The 26,046-nt window shown below is 34.4% G+C and overlaps 1 protein-coding gene across 1 annotated transcript in view; it reads right to left on the bottom strand.

Moving 5' to 3' along the window:
* AGBL4 (AGBL carboxypeptidase 4) overlaps positions 1-25,602 on the bottom strand; it is a 1,119,623-nt gene extending 1,094,021 nt beyond the window's left edge. Inside the window, 1 exon segment of the mRNA XM_064493604.1 lies at positions 25,433-25,602. Within this exon segment, the coding sequence (XP_064349674.1) occupies positions 25,433-25,466 (34 nt within the window). The 5' untranslated portion in view covers positions 25,467-25,602.
* Positions 25,603-26,046: the final 444 nt, after the last annotated feature.

The following is a 26,046-nucleotide window of genomic DNA, read 5'->3' as shown; positions in this document are numbered from 1 at the left end:
CCATCAATAAGGGAAAATTAAATAAATTAGAGTATATCTATACTGTAGAGTATTCAGTCATAAAACATGATGACAATGTGAAAATATGGGAAGATATTCACAATAAACAGCTAAATGTTTTCATAAAACTGACTATAAAACAGTATTATATTCTAATTAAAATATAAATAAAAGTACACATTGTTTATATGCATATAAACATTTACCCCTGATATGTATGGGCAAAGGAATAGAAGGATATACACCAAAATATTAATGGGTGGTTATACTAAAGAAAATATATTTATAAGTGATTTTATTTCATTCATATTTTCTGTATTTTCTTAATTTTTAACAAAATATATGTAAACTATAAAAAGCAGAAAAAATTCATATAATAGAAGGTTTTTTTGGCAAAAATATGTAACATAAAATTTATCATGTCAACTACTCTTAAGTGCATAGCTCAGCAGTGTTAACTATATTCACATCATTGTGAAACATATCTCAAGAATTTTTTTATTTTGTAAAACTGAAACATAGTCCATACCCAGTGAACAACTACCCTTTTCCTCCACTACCTGGCCTCTGGTGACCACTATTTAATTTTCTGTTTCTATGAATTTGACTACTTTAAACAATTCATAAGTAGAATCATATAGGATTTGTCTTTTTGTGACTAGTTTATCTCACTTAACATACTGTCTTCAAGGTTCATCCATGGTGTAACATGTGCCAAGAGTTCCTTTGTTTTTAAGACCAAATACTATTCTATTGTGTGAATGCACCACATTTTGTCTATCCATTCATACAGTAAGGAACATATGGATTGATTCCACCTATTGGCTATTGCAAATGATGATGCTATGAAGATGGATATGCAAATATCTCTTTGATACTCTGCTTTCAATTCTTTTGGATGCATAAATAGAAGCTTTTAAACTGCTCTCTGCTTAACTAACCTACTAGATTATGATATTCTTCATATCCTCTGCAAAACATTCTGTCCGATTCCATGGCACACTAACTACCCAAGGCTAAGAAGCTACTCTCAAGTATGCCCTGCACTTGGGCTTCTATTGGGCAAATTATACAATTTCTAAGAATTCAGTTTTATCTCATAATAACACTATTTTATCAGTTACACTAATTATTATTATTATTTTGATTAAATATTATATAAACTGTTGAATTATAAATGTGAAAGGGGATGTTTCCACAGAAGCACAGTTGAATGCCTGCAGAAACTTTAAGAAGATAAAGGCAAGTAGCTAAAAAACTATTACTAGATTAAGCACAGAACAGACAACTGTAAAAAAGACTTTTAAAATTATACAAATCTAGAAGGATTCTTTTCACAGTTTGCTTTACAAATGTTTTTTAATTCCTGCTCAATTCTGAAGAAAGCGAACTTGGAAATGTAAACAACACAACATGCAAAGAAATATTCATGTTTTAAATTAAAGTATGTATCACTTTTATGATTTACTGTTTTATCTGACTTTTCCAATAAACTGACCAACTATTAATTCAGACTGTACCAGATAAGAGGAATTCTATTCTATTTTTATTTTTAAATATTTTATTTACAGATTATATAACTTTAAATATCAACATATTTGTATTTTTATAATAATATAATATACTCAGACTGCCTGAGTTCAAATCACAGCTCCACCAAAGACTAGCTGGATGGTAATATACCTAACTTCTCTCTGCATTAGCTTTCTCACAAAGATAATAGTGTTTTCTTTATAGGGTCATACCAAACAGATAAGTGTGTGCTATTGTAATTAGGTAAGCCTCTAGACCAGTTTCCTAATCCAGCCTATGAACGATCTAATGCCATAATTATAAATAAATCCAGGAGCGGGGAGGGCATAGCTTCAGTGGTAGAGTGCATGCTTAGTATGCACGAGGCCATGAGTTAAATACCCAGCACCTCCATTAAAGTAAATAAACTGAATTACCTCCCTCCGAAACAAAAAAATCAAAAAACAAAACATAAAAAACCACATAAATAAATCCAGGAAATGGATTCTGCTCTTCGCCTCTTTTATCTATTTTGTAATCTTTACCAGAAAGATTTTCTTCCTTATGCACTAAACTTCCCCTTTTATAATTTAAAATAATTTTCTCAATTCTGTTTCAAATATGAAGCTCACTGGATTTGACAAGAGCTCCAGAGTCTAGCTCTTGATGTCAAAGTTACTAATTAAATGTTTAGTGAAGTTCATTATTACAGCCCAAGTACTATTTTGTGTATATTTGGGTATTCCGTAATATGATAATTTTTTAAAGAGAACAGAATAAAAAATAGTGAATGATGATAAGATATGTTCAAGATAAAGTAGCAGCCCAACATTACATAAAACCTAATAAAATTAGAATTTTCTAATACTTTGAATACCTACTTCAATCATGAATATTTTTTCAATTCTTCTCATATTTACAGAAATTCATAAAGAAAAGATTTTTAAAAGTCATAGTATAACCATGGATCAGTTATGTATACCTGGTTTTTTGGTATATACTTCACCATTATTCCCAGTCCTTAAATCACAAGAGCTGTTCTAAAGCAAGTGAACAGTAGATGAAGTTCAAATACTTCTAAAATCATAAAAATTGTACTTCTGAATAGATTCCTTGACAGTGCCTTTATATTTAAATGTAAATAGATATCAAATTTTGAATGAGTAACATTATGATTCATATAATCATTTTTAAAAGACTTGTTGGGAATATAAACATCATTGCAAGTAAAATACTAGGACGGTATGAACAATAAGATTTCAATGCCATGTCCTACTAAAATTTGAAAGTGGTATATAAATGATCAAAGGATTAGGAAGAAAATTCCTAAATCAGACACATAACACAATCACTGAACTAGTACAAGAGAATACATGTAAGAAGCAAACGCCATTGAATAAACAATGTAAAAATCAAGGGGTTTGTAATTTTTCATAAATAACTAAGCATTTGTTATTAATGTGGAAACTTTATTTATAATAATGCATAAAATGTTTTGGGTGCTCAAAATACTAAATGATAAAAAAAATTGTTTTGTTTTGTTTATTGCCCATACTCTACCAAAAGAGCTAGAGAGACCCTGGTGATCATTCAAATAATGTATTAATCACAGATAAGGAAACTATAGACTATAGATATGAAATAACTTGAACAAGTGAATAACATTAATAAGCCCTCTTGTTAAACCCGGTATGTTAAACACTGGTATTTATCACTGCTCCTTTCTGAAAACTTCACTAAAATGACAGGAATGAAACAAATTAAAAATTACATAAACCCAAAGGAAGATGAGAAAAGGAGGTAATGGTAAAATTTTACAGGCTGAAAAGCTAACAGACACACTAACACGACACTATGATGAATTAAAAAAAATTTTTTTAAGCTAACAGATAAATGACAACTAAAACAAAGAAAGCTCAAACCTATGGTGGCAGTAGGGCAAAGCCCAGAATCAGGCTGAATCTCACTATGGTAGCCCAGAATCCCTCTGAAAAATAGAAGTAGAAGTGAAGTCAAAAGCAGGCCTGGCTCAGAGTGCATTTTTCTTGCAGTAATGGGTGTGGAAGTTCGATGGTGAGTTGAAAAGAAGTGAGGAAAAAGAAATTACAGATATAGACTGTCTCAAAAAGCTTAGCAGTGAAGCAATAGCTACAGGGGATACTTGTTTGAGGAATGAATATTCTGGTCTGTAGATGAGAGACATTTAAGAATGCTTGCATATCATGACAAAAGAGCCAGTAGATGGGGCCTTTCAGCACACCCTTTAACAACTCACATGTTTGTTGCTCAGCTTTTCACAAATGATTGCTTGCTTAAGTGCAGTATCTAGTATTATATACAGATGTTTGGATCTTTTAATGTAATGGCCCTTGATCTTCGGTCTTATCTGCATCATTTAGTAAGAACAATTATACTATATTTTATAATACTTTAAAATCAATCAACCATGCTGTTGATCCTCACTAATACTATTTTCTCTATTTACAGATGACTATTTGAGGTTTAAAGAGGAGAAACAGCTTGCCCCAAAGTAGTAGATAGCAAGGTTCTTATGAGAGAGAGAGAAGCCCAATTCCTCCTACTCTAATGCCTTTTTTTTTTTTTTTTTTTTTGACAATATCCCTTTTGTTCTAGCTCCACAACCATCATCCTTACTGAAGCCACTGGTGACTTTGTTACTGCCTCCTCCCTGCTACCCCCAGTTATCACTCTTGTGGTAAATTATAAATTTGTAACATAAATTAGATCATATCATTCCCCATTTCAATATTTGATGACTTGCCATTGCATTTAAAAGATCTAAATCCAATAACCTGACCCATAAACCCGGGATCATTTGGCCTCTCTCTAACTCTCTAGCCTCAGCTCACTCACTAGTTGTCATTCATTCATTTATTCTTTTACTTATTAATTCTTTTTCACTCATTTGGCCATTATGAGTTGAGCACTGCTCTGAGACCTGGGTGAACAATACAGGCTAAAATTATTGCCTTCTTGGAGTTTATATTCTCTCAGTACCCAAGAGTGATCTGGCTATGAGAAGCAAATAACAAACAAGATAAAAAGGGAAAATTGTAACACATTAAATGTTGATAAAGGCAAAGGAGAAAAAAAAGCAGGGAAGGATATGTGCAAGGAAGGGAGTAGTGAAGGAAGGTTTCACCGAAAAGCTCACTTTTGAGTACAGACTTAATGAAGAGAGGGAAAAAACTATCCAGGTATCTAATGCCTTTTAAATTATATCCTACTGTTCCTCTCTTAAGGGTATTCCAGATAATATAACAAATCCCTGAGATCCTGGAAAAAATTACTTTTAACCCTTCTTATCTATATATAACATACATACAGGAAAGTACCCAAATTGTAATATGAAAACAAATGAATTATCATAATGAATGCACTTGTACAATTAGCCACATCAAGAAATAGAACATTTCCAGAACCCCAAAGTCATCTTGCCCCTTCCTAATCACTATCTCCTATTCTTCACCCAAAGGTAAATCCTGTCCTGACTTCTAACACTGTAAAGTAGTTTTTACTGGTCTTGGATTATATATTAATGAATTTATAAGACATATATTATTTTGAATCCATTTCTTTCAATCAACACTGTTTTTGTAGTTGATTCATTCTCACATTGTAGTAGAGATTTCCATTATAGCAATATACTACAACTTATCCAGATATTCTACTGCTGATGGACATTTGGGTTGCTCCAATTTTCAGCTATTACAAATAATACTACTATCAATATTCTTATGCGTGTCTTTGAAGCACATATATACACATTTGGGGGAAGTATATACACCTAGCAGTGGATGTGCATATGCCCAACTTAAACAGATGCTGCCAAACTGTTTTCCAAGTAGTTGTACCAGTTTATACTGCCACCAGCAGCATATGAGAGTTTTGATAGCTCCATTTCTTCCATACTAGGTTAATTCTGACAATATTTTGTACAAATTTGTCACACGTTTTAATACTTTTTTTTAAAATTTAAAAATATATTCCTTTATTTCAAAATATAGAGACTTTTATAGCAAACTTTTTGTTTTGGTATCAAATTCTAGCTTACTTTCACTTTGTTCAGAGTCCTTTCCCTACAGGATTTCAATTCTTTTTTTTTACATTTATATTCTTTTTTTTTTATTGAAGTACAGTCAATTACAATGTGCCAATCTCTAGTGTACAGGACAATGTCCCAGTCATGCATATACATATATTGGTTTTCATATTTTTTCCAATTAATACATTCTTTTAAAACCAAATATTTTGCTAATCTTTCTTCTTTATTGAAGACCAAGACCCCAGAAGTTTTACAAAACTTAAGGAGTTAACTTAACTTACATGATACCAATGACCATCATAAACAACAAAGTGTCACCTATATCTAAGTGTTGGAAATGTATCTTATACTACCAAGTACCTATTATTCCAAATTATAATCTTTCTTTTCTCTTCGCATATCTCTGTAAAAAAAATGTTTGTGTGATACCTGGAGTGACTATCTAAAATCATCTATCCCCCAAATCTACAGAAGATTTGATGGGTTCCACTTACTCCTCTAGGAAACCACTTCCCTGCTGCTAAAGGAAATGATCTATGTACAATACAACCACTCTAGGAAAAAAACAGATCTAAAAAACACATCGGAATATACTAGCATGAATACCAACTATATTTAATATTTGTATTTTTTATACCCCATGCCAAGTCATTAGAGTAACTCTAATTTTATCCACAAATGTCAAGAGGCAAAAAAAAGTCTCAATCGTAAGAGTTTTGAAATTATTTTTTCCATTTTCTAAGAAACAAGCCTTTTAGCCGAGGAGCTTTAGTATATTGTTAACACTTTTACTATAGCACTATGATAAGAGTTGAACAATCTAAAATAAAATATTTCTTCCTAAAGGCAAACCAATTCAGCAGTTTTTAACAACTAGGTGGCCAAACTGATGTATCTTTAGAGAGAGATGAAATTCAAAGGATCTGTTATCAGCATTCAGAAAATAAATCAAATATATATTTTTAATGCTTCTAGACAATATAAGAACCATGTAAAATAGCAAAGAAACAACAAATAAAATAATAGTGAGCTTTTTGTGTGTGTTTAGTGTTATTCATCTAAACTTTTGCCAAGTACATATTATATGTAGAGTAAGCACAAATCCAAAACTGTCCACTGAACTCATACTTAGTTAAAATACTACACAACCATGAACTTGAAGGTCATCTGATTTCTCACAGTGTAGCTTTTTAAATTTGTTTAACACTTATATATCATGTTTGCTATGTGCTAGGCTCTGTACTAATTGCTTTCCAAATATTAACTCAATTAATTCTTAAAATAATTGCAGGTAAATAGCCAGAATTTTAATTCAGACAGCAGTCTAACTCAAGTTCATGTTCTTAACCACACAAATAACTGGATGTGTCTATAAAAATAAAGCCAAAATAATTAATCACTTTTTTTAAATAAATCTGAGCCATACTTGACCTTTTGATCATTTACTTCAGGGAAGACATTTTTTATTATTTATTTATAGAAAGAAAAGTATATACAGACTCAAAGGCAAGAAATACAATCCTTTGCCATGTGCATATTTAGCTTGCTTAAAACAATGTGTTGATTTTATAAATATATTAAGAGAAAATATGAAAATACATCTAGATTTGGAAAATATGAAGCTTCTTTTAAATAGTTGAGAAGTACAAAACCAAGAGAGAATAAAAATAGCTTGAACTTGTTCCCCAATTATTCTTTAATCAAGGATGCAATTTGAATCAAGTTTTTATCTGCCCATTTATCTAGTTCTTTTCTAAGCACACTATCTGAGAGTACCAACAGGGAGTTTCACTGTATTCCTCAGGAGGGAAAGAGGAAATAAGGGAATTGTAAGGTCATTTACTTAATTACCTGCTCTGGCATCTTACCTTCCCTGTTTCCCAGGGGTTTACAGAGCTACAAAAGAGACAGCTCTCTCTAGAATGAACATTCACCCCTTAATGATGTAGAGCCTTGCCGGTAAAATGAAAATACAAAAAAAAAAAATCATTTTTGCGTGTTTTGGTTTTTTAATAGAGATACAATTGACATACAACATTGTGTTCATTTTAGGTGTATAACATAATGATTTCATATATTGTGAAATGATTACCACAAGTTTAGTTAACATCCATTACTACACAACTACATTTTTTTCTAGTAATGAAAACTTTTAAGATCTACTCTCTTGGCAACTTTCAAATATATAGTACAGTATTGTTAACTATACTCAACATGCTGTACATTATATCCCTGAAGTTAATTTTTTAAAAAGGAAAGGCCTGCCTGCATGGAGCAAAAGAAAGAAGTCTTTGCTTTCCTGATCTGATCAGATTTCCACTCATAATGGTCTTGCTTCTTCTGACTGGCTTCACTGTTAACATAGGGAGTTCTCAATCAAACACATCTAGGATCATTACATATGACCAGAACAACCCAAAGAACGTCTGGAAAAACATTTGGTTCTGCAGCTATAAAAGTCACTTCAATCCCAATTCTCTCTAAACTCCATCCCAGTTTCTTAGTAGTAGTAGTAACTGCAAGCCACAGCATTTGAAATTCCCATTAGAGTAAGTTCTTGAGTGTCTAGATAACACCACAAAAATGCCTTAATGATAATGCCTTACATATGTAAAGCATACACATTTAATCCTTGAAATCAACCTGTACAAAATCAACCATTTATCATAAGAGAAAATAAGACTCAGAGAAGTTATCATATGTGTTCACAATCATATATCTTGACTGTGCTACCACTTAAATCCTCAACTAAACCTAGAATAAATATACTGCCTCAGTTCCCAAGTAGGTTGAAAGGAATAATACATGATTGTGCATCAACATAAAATAATGAATTAATTTCTCAGAAAACAGCACACAATAGAGCTTTGAGGGAAGAGAAGATGAGACATGTATTCTAAATGTAAAGAAAGCTCATCTTTGGGAGATATGTAGCTTTGATGCCCTGCCCAGGGAGAAAAGGCTCTGGCGGGATATCACTGATGAGATATGGTCTGGTGGTCAAGAACAATGAGTAGACAAGCCCAGGAGAGGCACGTTATATAGATAAGTAGCTTTCCCAGCTTAAACTAGGCCTGTATTGGTAGTTTTATCATCTGTGGTACAGACTTGGTTGGTACTTTTATTTCTACCAAGCAGAAGAGCTTGTTTCTTTTCCTCACAGCATACCCAAAAAAGGGCAGATACCGTCTCACAACTCTAAGACTTGCTCAAACAAATTCAAGAGTAACATCAAAGAACTGCTTTTACTAAAAAAAAAAAAAAAAAAAAAAAACTGCCTTTACCTAGAACATGTAAAGGAATATCAAAAATCCTCCTTTGTTTTCAATCATGACATGCTGCTTGACTGATTTCAAAAAACAAAAAAAATCAAGAAGCTATATGCCTATATCTTTGCTCTCCAAAAGTAAATAAACAAATTCAAATACAATGCCATCTCAATCAGCTCTATCATGTTGAAATGTTCCAGAAATTTATTAAATATTATCTCTTCATAGTATTTTCTCCTCAAAGAAGCCATAGATCTTATAGTTACTGAATGATATAAAATACAAGAAAGCACCTGAAGGACCAAGGCAATTTTTAATTCTTTCCTCATGTGTATGCCTCTTTTTTGTGTATATATATATTTTTTTAATTGACGTATAGTCAGTTTACAATGTTGTGTCAATTTCTGGTGTACAGTACAATGCTTCAGCCATACATGAACATAAATATATTTTTTTCATATTCTTTTTCACCATAAGTTACTACAAGATATTGAATATAGTTCTCTGTGCTATACAGTATGAGCTTGTTTATTTTGTATATATTAGTAGGTATGCCTTCAATTACATAATTTTCTATTTCTTTCTTTCCCAAAAAAGTAACTGTATGACATACTTAGGGGTATGACATACTTGTATGACACAACTGTACAACATACTTAGGGGATATACATGGGGGAAAGCTAGAGATCATCTGTTTAAATTCTCTGCCTCTAGACATAATTGTATCTTAAAACAATTTTGTAAAGCAATCCAAACAAATTAAAAACAAATATCTTATCAAATATTGGTATGATTTCTATAATGGTACTAAGTACTAAAATTAAATGCAACAGCCATTTAATGTAAAGCCGACATTTGCTTTTCACATTTTCTTTTCTTTTAGCTACTGTATACAGTTTTTGTCAAGGCCTAGGCTGATAGTAGTTCTAATTGTAAAGGCTTAAATTGTAATGTACTTAAAATCATTTGTCATCTGTCACTTATTAGGCATGTAACCTTGGCCAAGCTATTTAACATGAGTCTCACATTCCTTACTGTAAAAATGATGACAGTAATACCTTCCTCACAGTAAGTCTGTAAGGACTAAGTTTCAGAATTCTGTAACATATAGCACATGTTTAGCACAACAACTCTTGTACTATAAATTATGCATATGAAATTGCTGTGTAAAAACTTGCTGTGTTGAAAGTGCTATGAAGATGATAACATTATCATTGCTGACATATCATATTAAAGTTATATTCTCTTCACTATAAAAAAAAATCTCAAATTTAACAGGGTCATTTGAGAACTAAATGAAATACAATACATGGAAAATATTCAAAGCAAGCTCTCAATAAACACTTGTTTAAAAATCTACAAGTGAATGAAAATGAATATATGTTTGTATACATATGACTGAACTATTATGCTGTACACCAGAAATTGACACATTGTAAACTGACTATACTTCAATTAAAAAAATATCCACAAGTAAAACTCCCAAAGAAGTCAATGAAGTCAGGAAAATTTAGTACACTATCTAATCTAGACTATTATATGACTGCAAAATTCATAGACAATAATCTTTCATTTATAAGACAGAATATTATGTGGGATATTAAAATCATCAATTATTTATGTTTTGGGTCCAAAGACCCTCATGCAATGTTATTAGAGCCAATATAATGTGAATTCCCCTTGCAGGATGTTAGTTCTAGTATATATTAAAAATACATATACACATAATTATATATATACTTATTGCTTTCAATATATCTATACAAATAATTTTTCATTATCTGCATATATGATGTAATATATAATCTAAAAGTAGATTACAATCTTTATAATACTCAGAAATTTTATATACTCCAATATTTCAAAATCTTTAAGTAAATGATTCATCTTTATATCCAACTTACTCTTTAGATAATACATATCTATATTCATATATTCAACCACACATACTTTCATTGGTTTTATCTCCTCTCCTGTCTCTGAGTCAAATTTCAAATTTCTAACTGCATCTTCATCATGTCCACACAGATATCCCATTATTACCTCAAATTCAATGTGCCTAAAATAAACCTATCCTTTCCACAACAGAAGCATTTCCTCCTTTGATTCTTCCATTTTTGTCAATGAACCCCCAAGTTTAAAAACTCAATCTTTTTTTTTATTTGAGTGGTTTTTTTTTTTTAGTTGAAGCATAATAACTTTACAATGTTGTGTCAATTTCTGGTGTACAGCATAATGTTTCACTCATACACATACATACACATTCCTTTCCATATTCTTTCTCATGTTCATTAGAGGTTACTATAAGATATTGAATATAGTTCCCTGTGCTATACAGTATAAACTTGTTGTTTATCTATTTTATATATAGTAGTTAGTATCTGCAACTCTCAAACTCCCAATTTATCCCTTCCCACCCTCTTTTGCCATTGGTAACCATAAGTTTGTTTTCTATGTCTGTGAGTTTGTCTCTGTTTTATAAATAATTTCATTTGTGTCTTTTTTTTTAGATTCCACATATAAGTGATATCACATGGTATTTTTCTTTCTCCTTTCTGGCTTACTTGACTCAGAATGAGGATCTCCAGGTCCATCCATGTTGCTGCAAATGGCATTATTTTGTTATTTGTTATGGCTGAGTAATATTCCATTGTATAAATATACCAAAACTTCTTTATCCAGTCATCTGTCAATGGACATTCAGGTTGTCTCCATGTCCTGGCTATTGTAAATAGTGATGCTATGAACACTGGGGTACATGTATCTTTTTGAATTAAGGTTCCCTCTAGATATATACCCAGGATTAAAAACTCAATCTTTTTTGATCCCTTTCTGTCTGCTCTCTGAAAGATACCATATAGAAGGAACAGCAAAAAGCTTGGAGTCAGCTGGATCTGTTTCTAGTTGTTTCTACTTCTTATTAGTTGTGTGTGCTTAAGCAAATTCTTTATTTTATCTTTTATGAACTTAAGTTTCCATGTCTATAAAATAGAAATTCATTTCATTTACCTTGCAGGATTTTGTAAAGCTTAAATATAATATATATAAGGAGCATAATAAATAGTGAGCATTCATAAATATTAACAAAGCAGCTTCTCTTCCTTCATCACATCGAGTCATCAAGAACTACAGACCCTTACTCTGAAATATCCTCATTGTCACAACCCCTGGGCCCTTCTCATTTAAATCCTTAAGTTTTGGTTGTCATCTAATTCCTTATCCATCTGGGGCAATGGCCACACAAAAAACAGCCTGTTCAAAGTCCTCCTCTTACCTGGCAAACTGGTTCCCAGTGGCACTTAAACCACTTTCCATCAGTTTGGAATCCTGGAACAGTTTCGTCCATCCAAGTTCCTTCTACCCACCTTCCAACACTCTCCTTCATGCCTATGATCCCTTGATTCCCTTAGAACTCTCTGAGACTATACTACAAATTCTTCACTGCCTCTTCATTATTTACCCTTCTTATGGCTGTCTAATCACTCTGCCATCCAGTCTAGCTCCCCATGTCACCAACCTTCTAGCACTAAGGTGATCTCTAGGATTGCACCTCTTATAAACTCTCTCCAATACTCTTCTACTCTTCATTAAAAGTTCCCACTACCTCTTTACTCTAAAATCTGGCTCTCCCCAGATGGCACAATTTCTCTTGCAATCCTCTTAAGAAGAGACTGCTCCTTTTTTCTTACCCCAGGATCTCTAAAATGAAAGGAAAAACAGTATTCTCAGCTCCTTGTTTGCTTACAGATCATTACTATATCCTATTCAAAAATGGTTTTTCTTTGGGAGGCCAAGTCATGAGACTAAATCAACCATTCCCAACTGACAGTGAACTACTATAGAATTCCTTTTCATGTCTTCACTGAGTGCTAAGAATACAACAATAAATAAGGAAAATATAACAGGATGTTGAGTGGTATATACGGAGTTATATAAAATACATCAACATTAATTTTACCTGTTTTTTGTATTTTAATGTTTCTACTTAGCTAACTTAAAATTATATATGCAGATCACTGAACTAGAGCTTCCCATTCCAAAGTCTAGCCTTCAGTGGAAGAGGATGTTAGCTGAGCATGAGTATGGAATTTAAATGCTACTGTATCCTCCCTCCCTAGCTTTGATAGTCTCTACTCTTCTACCCAGACCTATTCTACCTTCTACTCCTACCTATTCTACTCCTGAATAATAGATCCACTTACTAACTCCCAAATATACTGCATGCATTTGTGCCTCTTCCTACGCAGAATACCCTTTCCTTTCTCACCCATAAGTCTTTCTTGTCACAGAGTATAGCATTCTTTTAAATATTTGCTGCCCTGCCCTATGGCAGGATTATACAACCCACCCTGTCAGTAGCAGCCTTGCTGTAAGCCTTGAACAGAAATGTGAGCAGAAGTGAAATGTGCCACTTCCAAGCAGACGCATTAAAAAGAATCACTGCGTGGTTCCAATATGGTCTCTTTTCCTCTTGCATGAGACCAGAAATGTCCCAAATAAAACTTACCACAAAAGCCTGTGTCCTGACATGAAGATATGGAGCAAACTATAGCTGATCCACAATGGATATATACTGGAAGCAAGAAATATACCTTTGTTATAAACCCCTGGGATTTTTGAGTCATTTATCACTGTATAACTTAGCCTAAACTGGCTAATATGTTGTTTCATTTTACCATAATCATTCCCATTCTTCAATATGTATCTTAAGCACCCCTATTTCCATACAATTTTCCCTGACCAATTTATCTTATTTTTTCCTCCTCTAAATTCCTAGAGTTCAGCTGTACTACTTTTTATAGAAATTCTAGTCTATTCTTGTTTCGAATTATCATTTAAATCTGAATCATGTATAATTGTTTAATGGCTGCTAACATCACATAAAGAGAGACAACTAGATATTATGTGCCTCTTAATGAAACACATAAAACCACTTTTGAAACAGTCTTTAAAAAAAAAAAAAAGGAGCCTAGATGTAATGAGGCTTCCAGATATACACAGTCATTTATAAGAAATACAGAAGACAGAATAATGTTTTGAACTACACCATGGGAAAGCAATCAGCAAAATCCAGGGAAACAATATGCTTTAATCAAATAAAAAACTGCAAGGGAAAGAAAATAGATGAAGGGGGAAACCTATATATGAAATAATCAAAATAAAAACTAACTGGATATGTCGTATTAAGGAATAATTGTTATTTGGTATGATTACATATTTTTGATATGAATATATATATTTGCTATAATTATATATATATGTATGTCATGTAGTATGTATGTGTGTGTTTATAGAGAGAGAGAGAAAGAGAGAAAGAGAGAGAATGTATCTTTTAGAGACATACATTGAAATATTTATAGGTTAAATTATATATCTGTGATGTGCTTCAAAATAGTCCTGGGGGAAGAAGAAAAGTAAGGAATAATTGATAATTGCTGAGGCTGGATGATGGGTATGTAGGAGTTCTAGTACTATCCTTTCTATTTCTGTACATGTTTGAAATTTTCCATAATATAATGGTTATTTTAAATGGAGTTATTTTAAACTAGCCACATAACACAACTTACTTAATAGTCTGTGTCCAAAATTATTTGTCTAAGTAGTAGCTTTATAGATACACTGATCCTATAAGGTTATGTGACCAAGTAAAACTTGGTCTAGAAGAGTGGCCTCTATGACTGTAAAAGGAAGGAGAACATAAACTTATCTCTCTGGTGGGTTTTTTCAATTAAGCCTACTAGAAGGGAAAAAAATGTATATAATTTTTTTCACAATGATGGTCTAAAACAGGGGCTGAAAATTTTATGAGCTAAGCAGGTAACACAAAATGATTAAAGCAAACTGAGAATAAGGAACTAAGGAGAAAATAGTGAGAGGTGGGGACCGTGTCATACCAGAAAGCCTTATACTCCTTCTAAAGGTGGTACCAGCTACTCAGCTCCAGTCAATGGTGAACATGCATCAATGTAGGCCCAGTTTTGCCAAGTTGCCTGAATTTTCAAGAGAAGCCAGAAATTCACACTTCTGTGTGAAATTTCCCTGTTTTTAAACAATTAACAATCAATCTAATCTAATTAATTCCTTGTTTATATGCTTCATGAGCCCTGCAAAATATAACTAGTAGTTTGATCCATCCCCTGTGATGCCAGTTTGCAATCGCTGGTCTAAGAAAAACTTAACATGGATGATGGAGTGAAGGGAGATGTATTCCAGCTCTTTACTGACAGCAAAAATTTATTTTGTTGATAGCCATTAAGATGAGAGAAGAAAGACTTTACCTGATACATTGCCACCTTTAATGTTCCTATTGTATAAATAAATTATTGAACATAAGTTCTTTGTGGGCAGTTGTCATTTACTTCTCTAATCCCAAAACAAGGCTCCACAAAATAAGTGTCTGGTAAATTAATTTAAAAGAATGGTCACAAGCTTCAGTTTGAGTAGAGAGTCAAAGGACCAAATGGTTTTACCTTCAGCTTATATAGCTAGTCTATGAAAAGTCTCAAAATTTCTAAGTCAGTCCAGGAACTATACTGGTTTCCTCACAATGATTTGAGCCCCTGAGTCTGTCCTAGTTTTGGCACATGGGCATACAGATTGTCCACAGAGGAATTAAATGTGGAGGACTGGTGTAAAAGACAGAAAAGACCACCAGAGGTCCTTCACCTTAATGCTAACACTTCTTGATTAATAGGGTATGCATTACAGAAAAGAGCCTCATCTTTCTTACGCTCCTGTTTTCTGTATAGAAGCCAAATTCAAATTGTATCAATCTTATTACAAGAAAAAATGGGGAGGGCGGGGCATAGCTCAGTGGTAGAGCACATGCCTAGCAAGCACAACGTCCTGGGTTCAAACCTCAGTACTTCCACTAAAAATAAGTAAATAAATAAAAACCCAATTACTTCCCAAAAAAATAAAATAATAAATAAAAGTTTAAAATATGAAATTATTTTTAAAAGAAAAAATAATAATTAAAGTTACATTCCCAAGACCCAAAGAAGTCAATGTGGAGGGAGATAGGAAGCTTCTGCTCACAAGTCCAGTCAGACATGAGACTTATCCAGTATTGCCTGAGCCTGATATAAATTTGCTTGTAATTTTGTAAGAGAAAATGTGAAAAATGAGAAGAGATAAACAAAAAATAACTTGAATATAAGAATGTGATAAATATGGTTCAAATAAAGCTATATATAATTTAAACAACTTAAAATAATTGTGTTTCTTTATTTAAATTCTACATAAGCATTTACACTTTTTCAAAATGACTAATTAAAACTTGCAAGGCAAAGAGAAAGATAGCTTCAGAATTAAGAAATGTGGTGATTCCCTGATGTATCCAAGGACTACTTTACTTTTCATCAGAAGCAGTTTTCTCAGATTCAGAAAACTAATAGGAATAGAAAATGGATTTTAAGCTCTGATTTATCATTTTTAAAACTCCATGGTACTTAAAAGTCAAATTTGATTTTTAGGAATTCCATATACATAAGTATTTTTAATTATATTTTCAGCCATTTTTCTTCTCTTTGATACTAAATATTCATAATACTCAAGATAGTTGCCAATAATAAACAGCACATCCATTTTAGATCTGAAATACTTAATAAGAACCAGAGATTCCTCTTGGCCTGCCAAACAGAGCATAGCCAAGTAATAAAGAAAAAAGAGAATAATAAAAAATTGAAGGAAGAAAGAAACCAAAGACCTAGGGTTTATTCTGTATGCCGATCTCTTCTACTTAACTGGAATAAGGCAGGGGCAGGAAAAGCCTGCAGCAGAAAAATTGGGAAAGCTAGAGATGAAAATTTTACAGATTTTATTAATCTTTAGTTTCTTTAATAAAGATAATGGATTGAAAAAGTAATATAAGAACATTTAGCTTGCTAGGACAGAAACAAAAGGAATTTATCTATTCTCTTCATAATACTTAACTCTGTTTTTGAAAAACAATTTGAAACTTCCAAACGTTCAAAGTATTTATTGTTCACAGCTGATACCTACAGAATAAGGCTGCTTTTGTCACTCTCATAACAAGAAAACTTAATCTCATAGTTTAAGTGGGTAGTGTGTTTTTAAGGGTGGTTGGCAACTTTTGATTATCTAAATGAAAAATAGTATTAAAATTAGATACCTGAAAAAATTTGTACTTACTTCATTTCATCAGGATGATATGCACGTCAATGTAAAGTTTGCTGAGAACAACTTTTTGCCAAATTCAAACCACTTTGAAAGTAAGGATGTGCAAATAATAAAGAAAAATTTCTCTCTCCTCCCCAAAAAACAATTTGGCCCCTGGGATAATGGAGATCACTAATTAGTTACAACACCTACTGTCTCCGAATGTACCACCTCAGATTTCAACTAAAATATATACAATACTTCAATTATTTATTGAGTACCTTAGCTGAAGAAACCCAGTCAATTACAATAACATTGATCTAATCACAATACAAAAATCTCCCAGTAACAGAAAAGATAGTCAATGCAATACAACCTAAAATTAGTCTCAACTCTGGTAAATGTTGATGCAAAGGAAAGAAAATTCTTTTTCCTCAGGACTTTATTAAATCAATTTCTAGGAACTAATATAAAAATAAAAATAGAAGTTGCATGATGATTCCCTCTTCAGAATACAGGGAAAGTTGCTTTCACAAAGTTGAATACTAGACTACATATGATTTATATTAAATTGAAGTTAATTTTTCTTCATCCAGTTCTATAATATGAGTGATGTTGAGCTTCAAATCAAAGACCACACAATAATGATAAACCTAAACTTATATAAGACCTTCTAGTTTTTTATAGAAAAGTTCAAAATATTTACAATAATTTTTACCAAGCTGCAAAAATTTTACTAGCATTTCTCATAATCATTGCTATTCTTGTGGTGGTTCACTGGTAATGATATCAGTAAGATGAGAAGTTAGAGTATTACTGCTTTGGATGCTATTTCCAACTTTAATTAAAATTAATTTAAGTTCTTCTTAATGTAGTTATAACACGTATTTATAAAGTTGCTGTCTTCCAGTATCTGGGGTAGCCACATGATCAGAGAGGCTCTTTAAATATATGTGAAGCTGCCTGTCTCACAGAATGGAAGACATCAATTAATGCAGTAAGTTGATTAACAGAATTTCTACTCTATCATGTGTACACCCTCACAATTCTATTGAGGAAAGGATTATATTACCATTTTAAAGAAGAATAAAAGTGAGGCTCAGAGAAGCACTATTACACAGTTAAGTGGAAGGATTGGCTTTTAAATCTTATCTGTTTAACAAACAAAACATAAATACAAAACAGAAACAGACTCATAGAATACAAACTTGTGGTTGCCAAGGGGGCAAGGGGTGGGAAGGGATAGACTGGGATTTCAAAATGTAGAACAGATAAACAAGATTATACTGTATAGCGCAGGGAAATATATACAAGATCTTATGGTAGCTCACAGAGAAAAAAAATGTGACAATGAATATATATACGTTCATGTATAATTGAAAAATTGTGCTCTACACTGGAATTTGAAAAAAAAAATTACTATATACATTTATATATACATATATATATACCTTTCTGATGTTCATTACTACTTCAAGTATTTCCATGTTCCTTCCAGATATCATTTCATTGTTTCTAAAGTGCTACTTAAATGTTTCCTTTATTGAGATCCTACAGACAACAAATCCATTCAGTCTTAGTCTAAGATATGTTTCAGTTATATCACCATTAAAATAAATAAATAAACTAAAAAAATAAAAATAAAAATAAATAAATCTTATCTGTTTAATTTCAAAACATTTGCTTTGGATTGCTCTAGCCCAGATGTTATTAGATCAACCCTTTCCACCAAAGTATTCCTACTTTGAAGATTTCAGATTCTTAAATGTAACCTGATAACTAACAAAGAATTTCTTAACCTGGGTTTCTGAGGATGGACATTATCTCTTGAAATCATTTTCAAATTTTTTTGTGTCTACACATAGCATGCATTTTCATGAGAAAGAATTTATTTTCTTTTCATTACATAGTCAAAGGGATTTATGATCCCAGAAGTGTTTAAGGACAAATATGGAGGGATGAGGGTGAAGGGTTAGGAAGGAATAGTCTTTAGCTCTGTCAATAGATGAGCAATACTAGCAATGTTCTGCATAAGCTTTATTCCCTAACCACACAACTTTTCTGTGCACATGTTGTTCTCTCTCTCTTCCATCACTCCTCTCCTAGGCCCTCTGCCTACTAACATCACTGGACTAACTCCTTTCTGTCATTCAAGCCTCAACTCATTTGTCCTTCCTCCATGAAGCTTTGCTGAACTATAACTGCCATCGCCCCCAGGTTGTCAGGGAACCATTTTCTGGCCTCAGAATTCTGTATACAACTCTGTCATTGCCTGGATGGTAATTTTCTAACTCTGTTTCTCCTCCACTAGGATGGGAGCTCCTTAAAAGCAGGAACTTTGTCTAACATATCTCTGAATTTCCAGAGTTTTGCACAATGCCTGGTACATAGTAGGTATTCAATACATATTTTTGAATGAATAATTTTTAAATGAATAACACAGTCCACAACATAGTGATTTCTTTCACAAAACATGACATAGAGATTAATATACTACAATTAGTAACTTCTAAGACTCCAAAAAAAGGCAAGCAAATTATAATTGCTGGCAGATTGTTTTTCCCATTCCCTTATACCAAATCTCAGATATTTTTTCCATAACATTGTTGAAAGTTTTTATTTAGGAGTCTCTAATCCAATATAAAAGTTTTCAATCTTACGGAAAATTCTAGAAGCCTTTATGTTTGCCTGTTTTGTTTTCCTTCAGTTGACATGCAAGTACATTATTTTGAAAGCCTATTTAAAGACTCAAATATTCACAATCAATAGTTCTCAAAAATATATGACAAAAACTTCTTCCTTCAGAGTTTGAAAAGAAGAGAAACTTCTTTTATGAATCCAATTAAATAAATGGGAAATACAAAAAGTAAAAATTATCATATTTCCACATAGTGAACACCATTAATGAATTATTTAAGCTTTCACACTTGCAATAATTTTTATAAGCAGAAAAATCAAATTCAGCTATGAATGAAAATTTTTCTGAAATCGAAAAATTTAACACCTACTCCATTGCTGAAATTTAACAATAAAAATATTTTGAAACTCACATAAGACTGTGCTGTTCTTAAAGGACTCAAAGACACAGGTGTGACTTTGTTAAGAACATGTATGCAAAATATGGGCATCCTTCTGACCTTCTTAAAGCATACAGTTCTCAAGTATCTCTCATTGAAAATGACACTGATCCAAGAGACTGAAACTGAAGCCAAATGCAACATTCACAAATATCAGAAAGACAGACATTATCAGAGATTCTTAAAAAGAACAATCACATAAGCATCATGGAAACAAAAGGTGCTTTCTGTCCCAATACTTTTGGGATTTTTAATAAATCTAAGCTCACTGACGTTACAGAAGATATAAAGGTAATAAAAAAAGTTTGAAGTTTTAAAATATTTCTAAAAAGGGGTAAAAGTCCACATTTCCTTTTCCACAATTCCAAAATCTTTAAATCTCTAAAAACAGTGATTTTTTTTCCATAACTTTGGTGCCAAAACTAATCTGTAAGCAAAACTTAACCTAAATTGATGTGAAGCCATTTATAACTTTTATTCAATTAGTGTGAATGTGATACGAGTGTGTTTGATTACAGGGTACTCTCCCATGCCCTACTAGGGGTGTTATATAATAAGCAGTACATATGCTGCACTGCCTTTCCATAATCAAAAAAAAAAAAAAACCCAAATTCTGAAATATATTTACACGTAAGGGTGCACAATAAGGGACTACAGACCTGGATTTCCTCTTATTTTAAAGGTGATTTTGCTAGTAAGCCTTCAGGAAAAGGCGCACAAACGCGTGCATATACCAATTAAGCTACAATTTCTTTGGGGGTGTAAGACGTTGTGCATTTTCCACACCTTATCTCTAACTGTCACCTGAAAAGTAGGTGTCACTATCCCCAATTTACAAATAAAGAAAGTAAAGCAAAAAAAGTTTAACTATTTTGCCCAACTATTAACAAATGATAGAAAAAATTATTTTCACTTCTAAGTCTCTTTAAAATTTCAAGGTTCTGTCTAGAGATAATTTCAGATAATGTAAAGTTGCTTCTTTTAAAATACTCACTTTGTTTACAGAGAAAGTGGTCAAGGTTCAGACCATTTTAACCGACTGCATTATTCTAAAACTTCTGGTCTACATGGGCCTTCACAAAAGAAACAAACTTGGCAATAAGGAAAACAAATTATTTTACCAGGTAACTCAAACAAAAACTTTTTTTTATGATAGTTGGAAAGGAGGGAGAAGAATCTGAGAAACTGAAGCAGGTACAATCTAGCCTGAGACTAATACTTCCACATTTAGTTAACCGTAACATTTCTTTTGTATTATTATTAATGGCCAAATTGTTGGAGAAAAAGAAAAACTCTAACAGTCATGTTCTCATTTTAAAGTATAATATTTAAAAGAAAAAAAACTTCCTTTTGCAAATCTGACCATCTTACAGGGCTATCTGCATGTTTGAAAAAAAAAAAAAATCCTAAGTGTCCCTTCACTCCTTCAAGAAATTCCTCAAAATCCATCTCATACAGAGACTCCTCCCATGACACAGTTCAGCTAACAATTCTACATTCACCAAGACTGGCCTCTGCCTCGCTCCTGACAGGAAATCAATTATGCTAATGGAGAAAAATGAAAAAAAGTCTTATCTTAATCATTGTATGTTTAAAGCTTGCATTTACATGTAAAATATATGTAATACATTTGAATTTTTTATATTCAAGCTTCAGGGGAATTAAAGAAACACCATGCATTTGGCTCTTCAGATACATTATCTCTAATATTCAGTTATCCTGAAAATATCATCCCCATTTCACAGATGAGGAAACTGAAGATCAGAAAATTTGAATCCAAAGTTCATATCTAATAAGTCATAGAAACAAGATTTTAAAAAGGATCTAAACAGGGATCTGAGCTCCAGTTCTTTCCGCTCCACCCTGCTAATGTATGCTTAGCTTAGAATATTTCCAATAGGGCAGGAATCTTCATCATGGCATTATTTCTGCTGTATGTAACATGTTGCAATACAAACAGAAGCCCAAATAATGAATCTAGATAATGTTAAAATAGCCAAAAAACGACAATCTTACACTAATTATTTGCAGATTGAGCAAGTCGTTTAACTTCTCTGTGCCAAAACTTCACATATTAAATAAAGATAATACCTTAGAGAGTAGTTACAATGCTGAAGTGGATTAAAACATTTAAAGCACTTAGTACAATGTCTGGCACATAATAAACACTCCAGAAATGTTAGCTATTGCTCTTGAGATAAGAAATCACCAAACAGACATATTTTGTACCAGGTAACTCTAGCCAGCAATAGCTGGACACCTAATTCAAAGTCAATCCTACACCTCTGTAATCTGTGACATGATTTGGTGGGAAAAAATGACGTGTGTCAATCAGATTCTCTCTCTTGGGAATCTGAATTAAAAAAAGAAGATTGAGTCAGTTAACAGAAGTTAAATAGTTTGGCTCCTACCTTCACCAATTTTCTTTTATCAAGGTTATTAATAACGTTAAATATGTTGCTAAATCTATTTTCTCAGTCTTCCTTCTTGTATTCAAGCTAATGAATATGTCACTTATCTTTTTTATTGACGTATAGTTGATTTAGAATGTTCCAGGTATACAGTAAAGTGATTCAGTTATACATATATATGTATGTATGTATGTATATATAATTCTATTCTTTTTCACATTTTTTTTCCATTACAGATTGTTATGAGATATTGAATATAGTTCCCTGTGCTATACAGTAGGTTCTTGTTGTTTATCTATTTTAGATACTGTAGTGTGTTTCTGTTAATCCCAAACTCCTAATTTATTTCTCCTCCCTTTCTCCTTTGGTAACCGTAAGTTTGTTTTCTGTCGGTGAGTCTAGTTCTGTTTTGTAAATAAGTTCATTTGTACCATTTTCTTAGATTCCACATATAAGTGATATATGGTATTTGTCTTTCTGGCTTAGTATGATAATCTCTAGGTCCATCCGTGTTGCTGCAAATGGCATTATTTCATTCTTTTTTATGGCTAAGTAATAGATATTGATATAGATAAAGATATAGATATTGATATAGATATAGATATATACCACATCATTTTTATTCATTCATCTGTTGATGGACATTTAGGTTGCCTCCTTGTCTTGGCTATTGTAAATACTGCTGCTATGAACACTGGGGTGCACGTACTTGAAATATTCTTTTGGATGTCCTTTTTTCTCCCTAGTTGAAACTTCTCAGTCTCATTGGAAGGCACTGAAATACTGCCACTACTCAACACTTCATCCCAGGCTTCTTCTGCCCACACTCTTAACTCTCTCTCTAAGCAATTTCATCCACACTTACGGCTTCAGCAATTAACTCCACGCTACCTCAGACTTTCTTGTAAATTCAACTGCTTTGTCAATCTCTCCACTTATTTGGTTGTTTTAAAAGATACCTCGGGTTCCATATGTCCAAAATCAAACTCATGATCTTCCCTCTCACATCTAGCCAAGATCCCCTCTAGGATTCTCTGTCTCCATAATGGCACCCCCAACTATTCAATTACACAAATTAAAAATTAGAAGTACACTTTTATACATCCTTCTCCCGCATTCCCATCTTTTACTAAGTCCTATTAATTATGTCTCTTAAATATTTCCAAACTCCTTCTCTACATTTTAGGATTTTTGACCAATTCTTATCTTGGCCTCCAAGGCCCTGCAAGATCTGCTTCAGTTTACCACTTTTCTCCTCCTGTTACCCTACATGCAGCCTCACTTGTCTCCTTTCAGTTCCTCAGGGAAAGCTCCTTGAACATCTAGATTATATCAGGTCACTCATCATTCACTTAACAAATATTTGTTAGTAACTTAACTCCATACCAGGTATGGCTCTAGACATGTGGGATTGATAAACACAAGAAAGACCCTTGCCTTCATGGAGCTTACATTGTAGAAGAGGAAGACAGGCAATAAGCAATAAAAATAAGCAGATTAAATAATATGTGTGAAGGCTGTAAGTATACGGGAGGGAAGAAAAGAAAAAAAAAATAAGGTAAGAGAATCACAAGCAGGGAGTTTTCAGTGCTTAACTTGATGCCTGGCATATAGTTGGCACTCAGATATGTGCTGAGTAGATGTATAACGAGAGGAATGAGCGTGTTCAAATTCAGGGAGCTTCAACTATTAAGTGAGTAGAGGAACTACATGGTGGAAGAAACAGAGATGCTCTGAAAGAAAGAAACCATGCAGGTCTTGAGAGATAATGGTCTCTTGAACCACTCTTGATGGCTCCATACAGTTTCCAGTTCCAGGCACCTGTACAGTCTTACCATAACCACCACCTACTTCTCCCATCTCCAAGGGCTGGATAATTCAAGTGGGTCACTCTTGTGACCAAAATACCTAATCAGGACACATACACAAGATTATGTATACCACTTGCATCAACCACTACCACACACATCCCCAAAGCCACTGCTCTTCTACACACACACACACACACACACACACACACACACACACACAGATGTCACTTTGATACTCCAGTTCTTCAGAGCTAGGCTCCTTTTAGGGACAAACTCCCTCCCATATACACAGGACTGTAAAAAACCCTTGCTCCCTTCTATGATCCTGTAAGACCCTTAGGTCACTATCTCTCCAAGCCCAGCCATACTCACAAGGGAGTTCCTTCAGGAACAGGACCCTAGGCCTTCCTTTCTGTCAGTCTCCCAGCACTTTAAAGACTACCCTCCACCCACAGATAGGTGAATATGCACCCTCTGTGATTCTGAATGACCTTCAGGATGACTGATCCCACATACACTCATACTCAGGTGCAAGCCTCTCTAGGTAGGGTACTAAAGGAATGGGACTCTGGGTGTCCCCTCAAGCCTATTGTCCTTTTAGGGACTCATATTAGGATTTGTATACTTTCTCCGTGACCAGGGTAACTCTGAGGCACTACACTTCCCCAAAGCACAAATACTCATATATCCCCATTCCATGACACTGCCTGATACTAAAGTAACACTCCTCCTACTTACGCCTGCCTCCTCAGAATCAGAGCCCCTCTCCCCTAAACCATGCCCCTTTAGGGAACCCTCCCATATTCCCAGAGGATTGTGTACACCCTCTCCATGACGCAGCCTATCCCTACAATCAGACCCCATCACAGGTGCCCCTCAGGAGGGCAGTCCTGCGTCTTCCCTGAGGTCGCAGCCGTTCCTGGGCCAAGGCTCTGTCAGGAGTGTGCACATAACATACCACTGCGACTCCGGGACTCCGGGGTCCCTGCTGCCACTCAGAGGGGTACGCTCCTCCCTTGACCCCCGACCCCGAGGTCAGAGCCCTACCGCGCAAACACGCAAGGCGCCTCCTCAGGAGTAGCGCCATGCCCAAGTCCGCCGTCCCCTCAGGCCCAGGACAGCCGCGCTGCCTCAGCGCTTCCCCTGTTCGACCGCCCCCACAGACCTGCCTCAGGCGCCGTCTGGCTCCGCTCCGCCATTTTTTGTTGTCCCTCTTCCTCTGAGCCCACGCGAAAATCGCCGGGCAATGGGGAGCGGGCGATGGGATCCGCGGGCTGATAGGAACTCCCTCAGGAAGACGCGGCACGACGGTTGCCAGGGCAACGGGCGGCCGGCGTGCGGGTGGCCGGCGCGTGGCGGGGGGCGGGCTGGGAGCAAGCGTACGTCCGAGGCCCCGCCCCAACCCCCCCGCCTACCCCCCCGCTTACCCCCCCGCCTACTCCTCCGCCTACCCTCCCGCCTTCCAAGGCCGGGCGCCGGCGGGGCTGGGATTCCGCCGCGCTTCTCTCCTGCAACTGGGCCACCCAGTCCTGGCAACTGAGCATGCTCGACTGCCTCTGGGCGCGGGACCAGGTCGGCTGGGGGATCCCGCTCACCTGCTGCGAACGCAGGTTCCCGTGCTGACCGCACAGCTAGATGGGTCGGCTTTTCCGTGCTTGGTACTCAACTTTGGGAGCCTGGGACAGGACTCTGATTTCCCGGCGCTTCTCTCCACGGTGCACCTGGCCGTGGTCGAAGTACTGAGTAACTTTTATCTTCAACTGAAATGCCCTGAGAATC

This window comes from Camelus dromedarius, chromosome 14 (genome assembly GCF_036321535.1).
Source record: "Camelus dromedarius isolate mCamDro1 chromosome 14, mCamDro1.pat, whole genome shotgun sequence".
Lineage (NCBI taxonomy): Eukaryota > Metazoa > Chordata > Mammalia > Artiodactyla > Camelidae > Camelus > Camelus dromedarius.
Note: the sequence above shows the minus strand (reverse complement) of the source record. Positions and strands in the feature narration are given on the sequence as shown.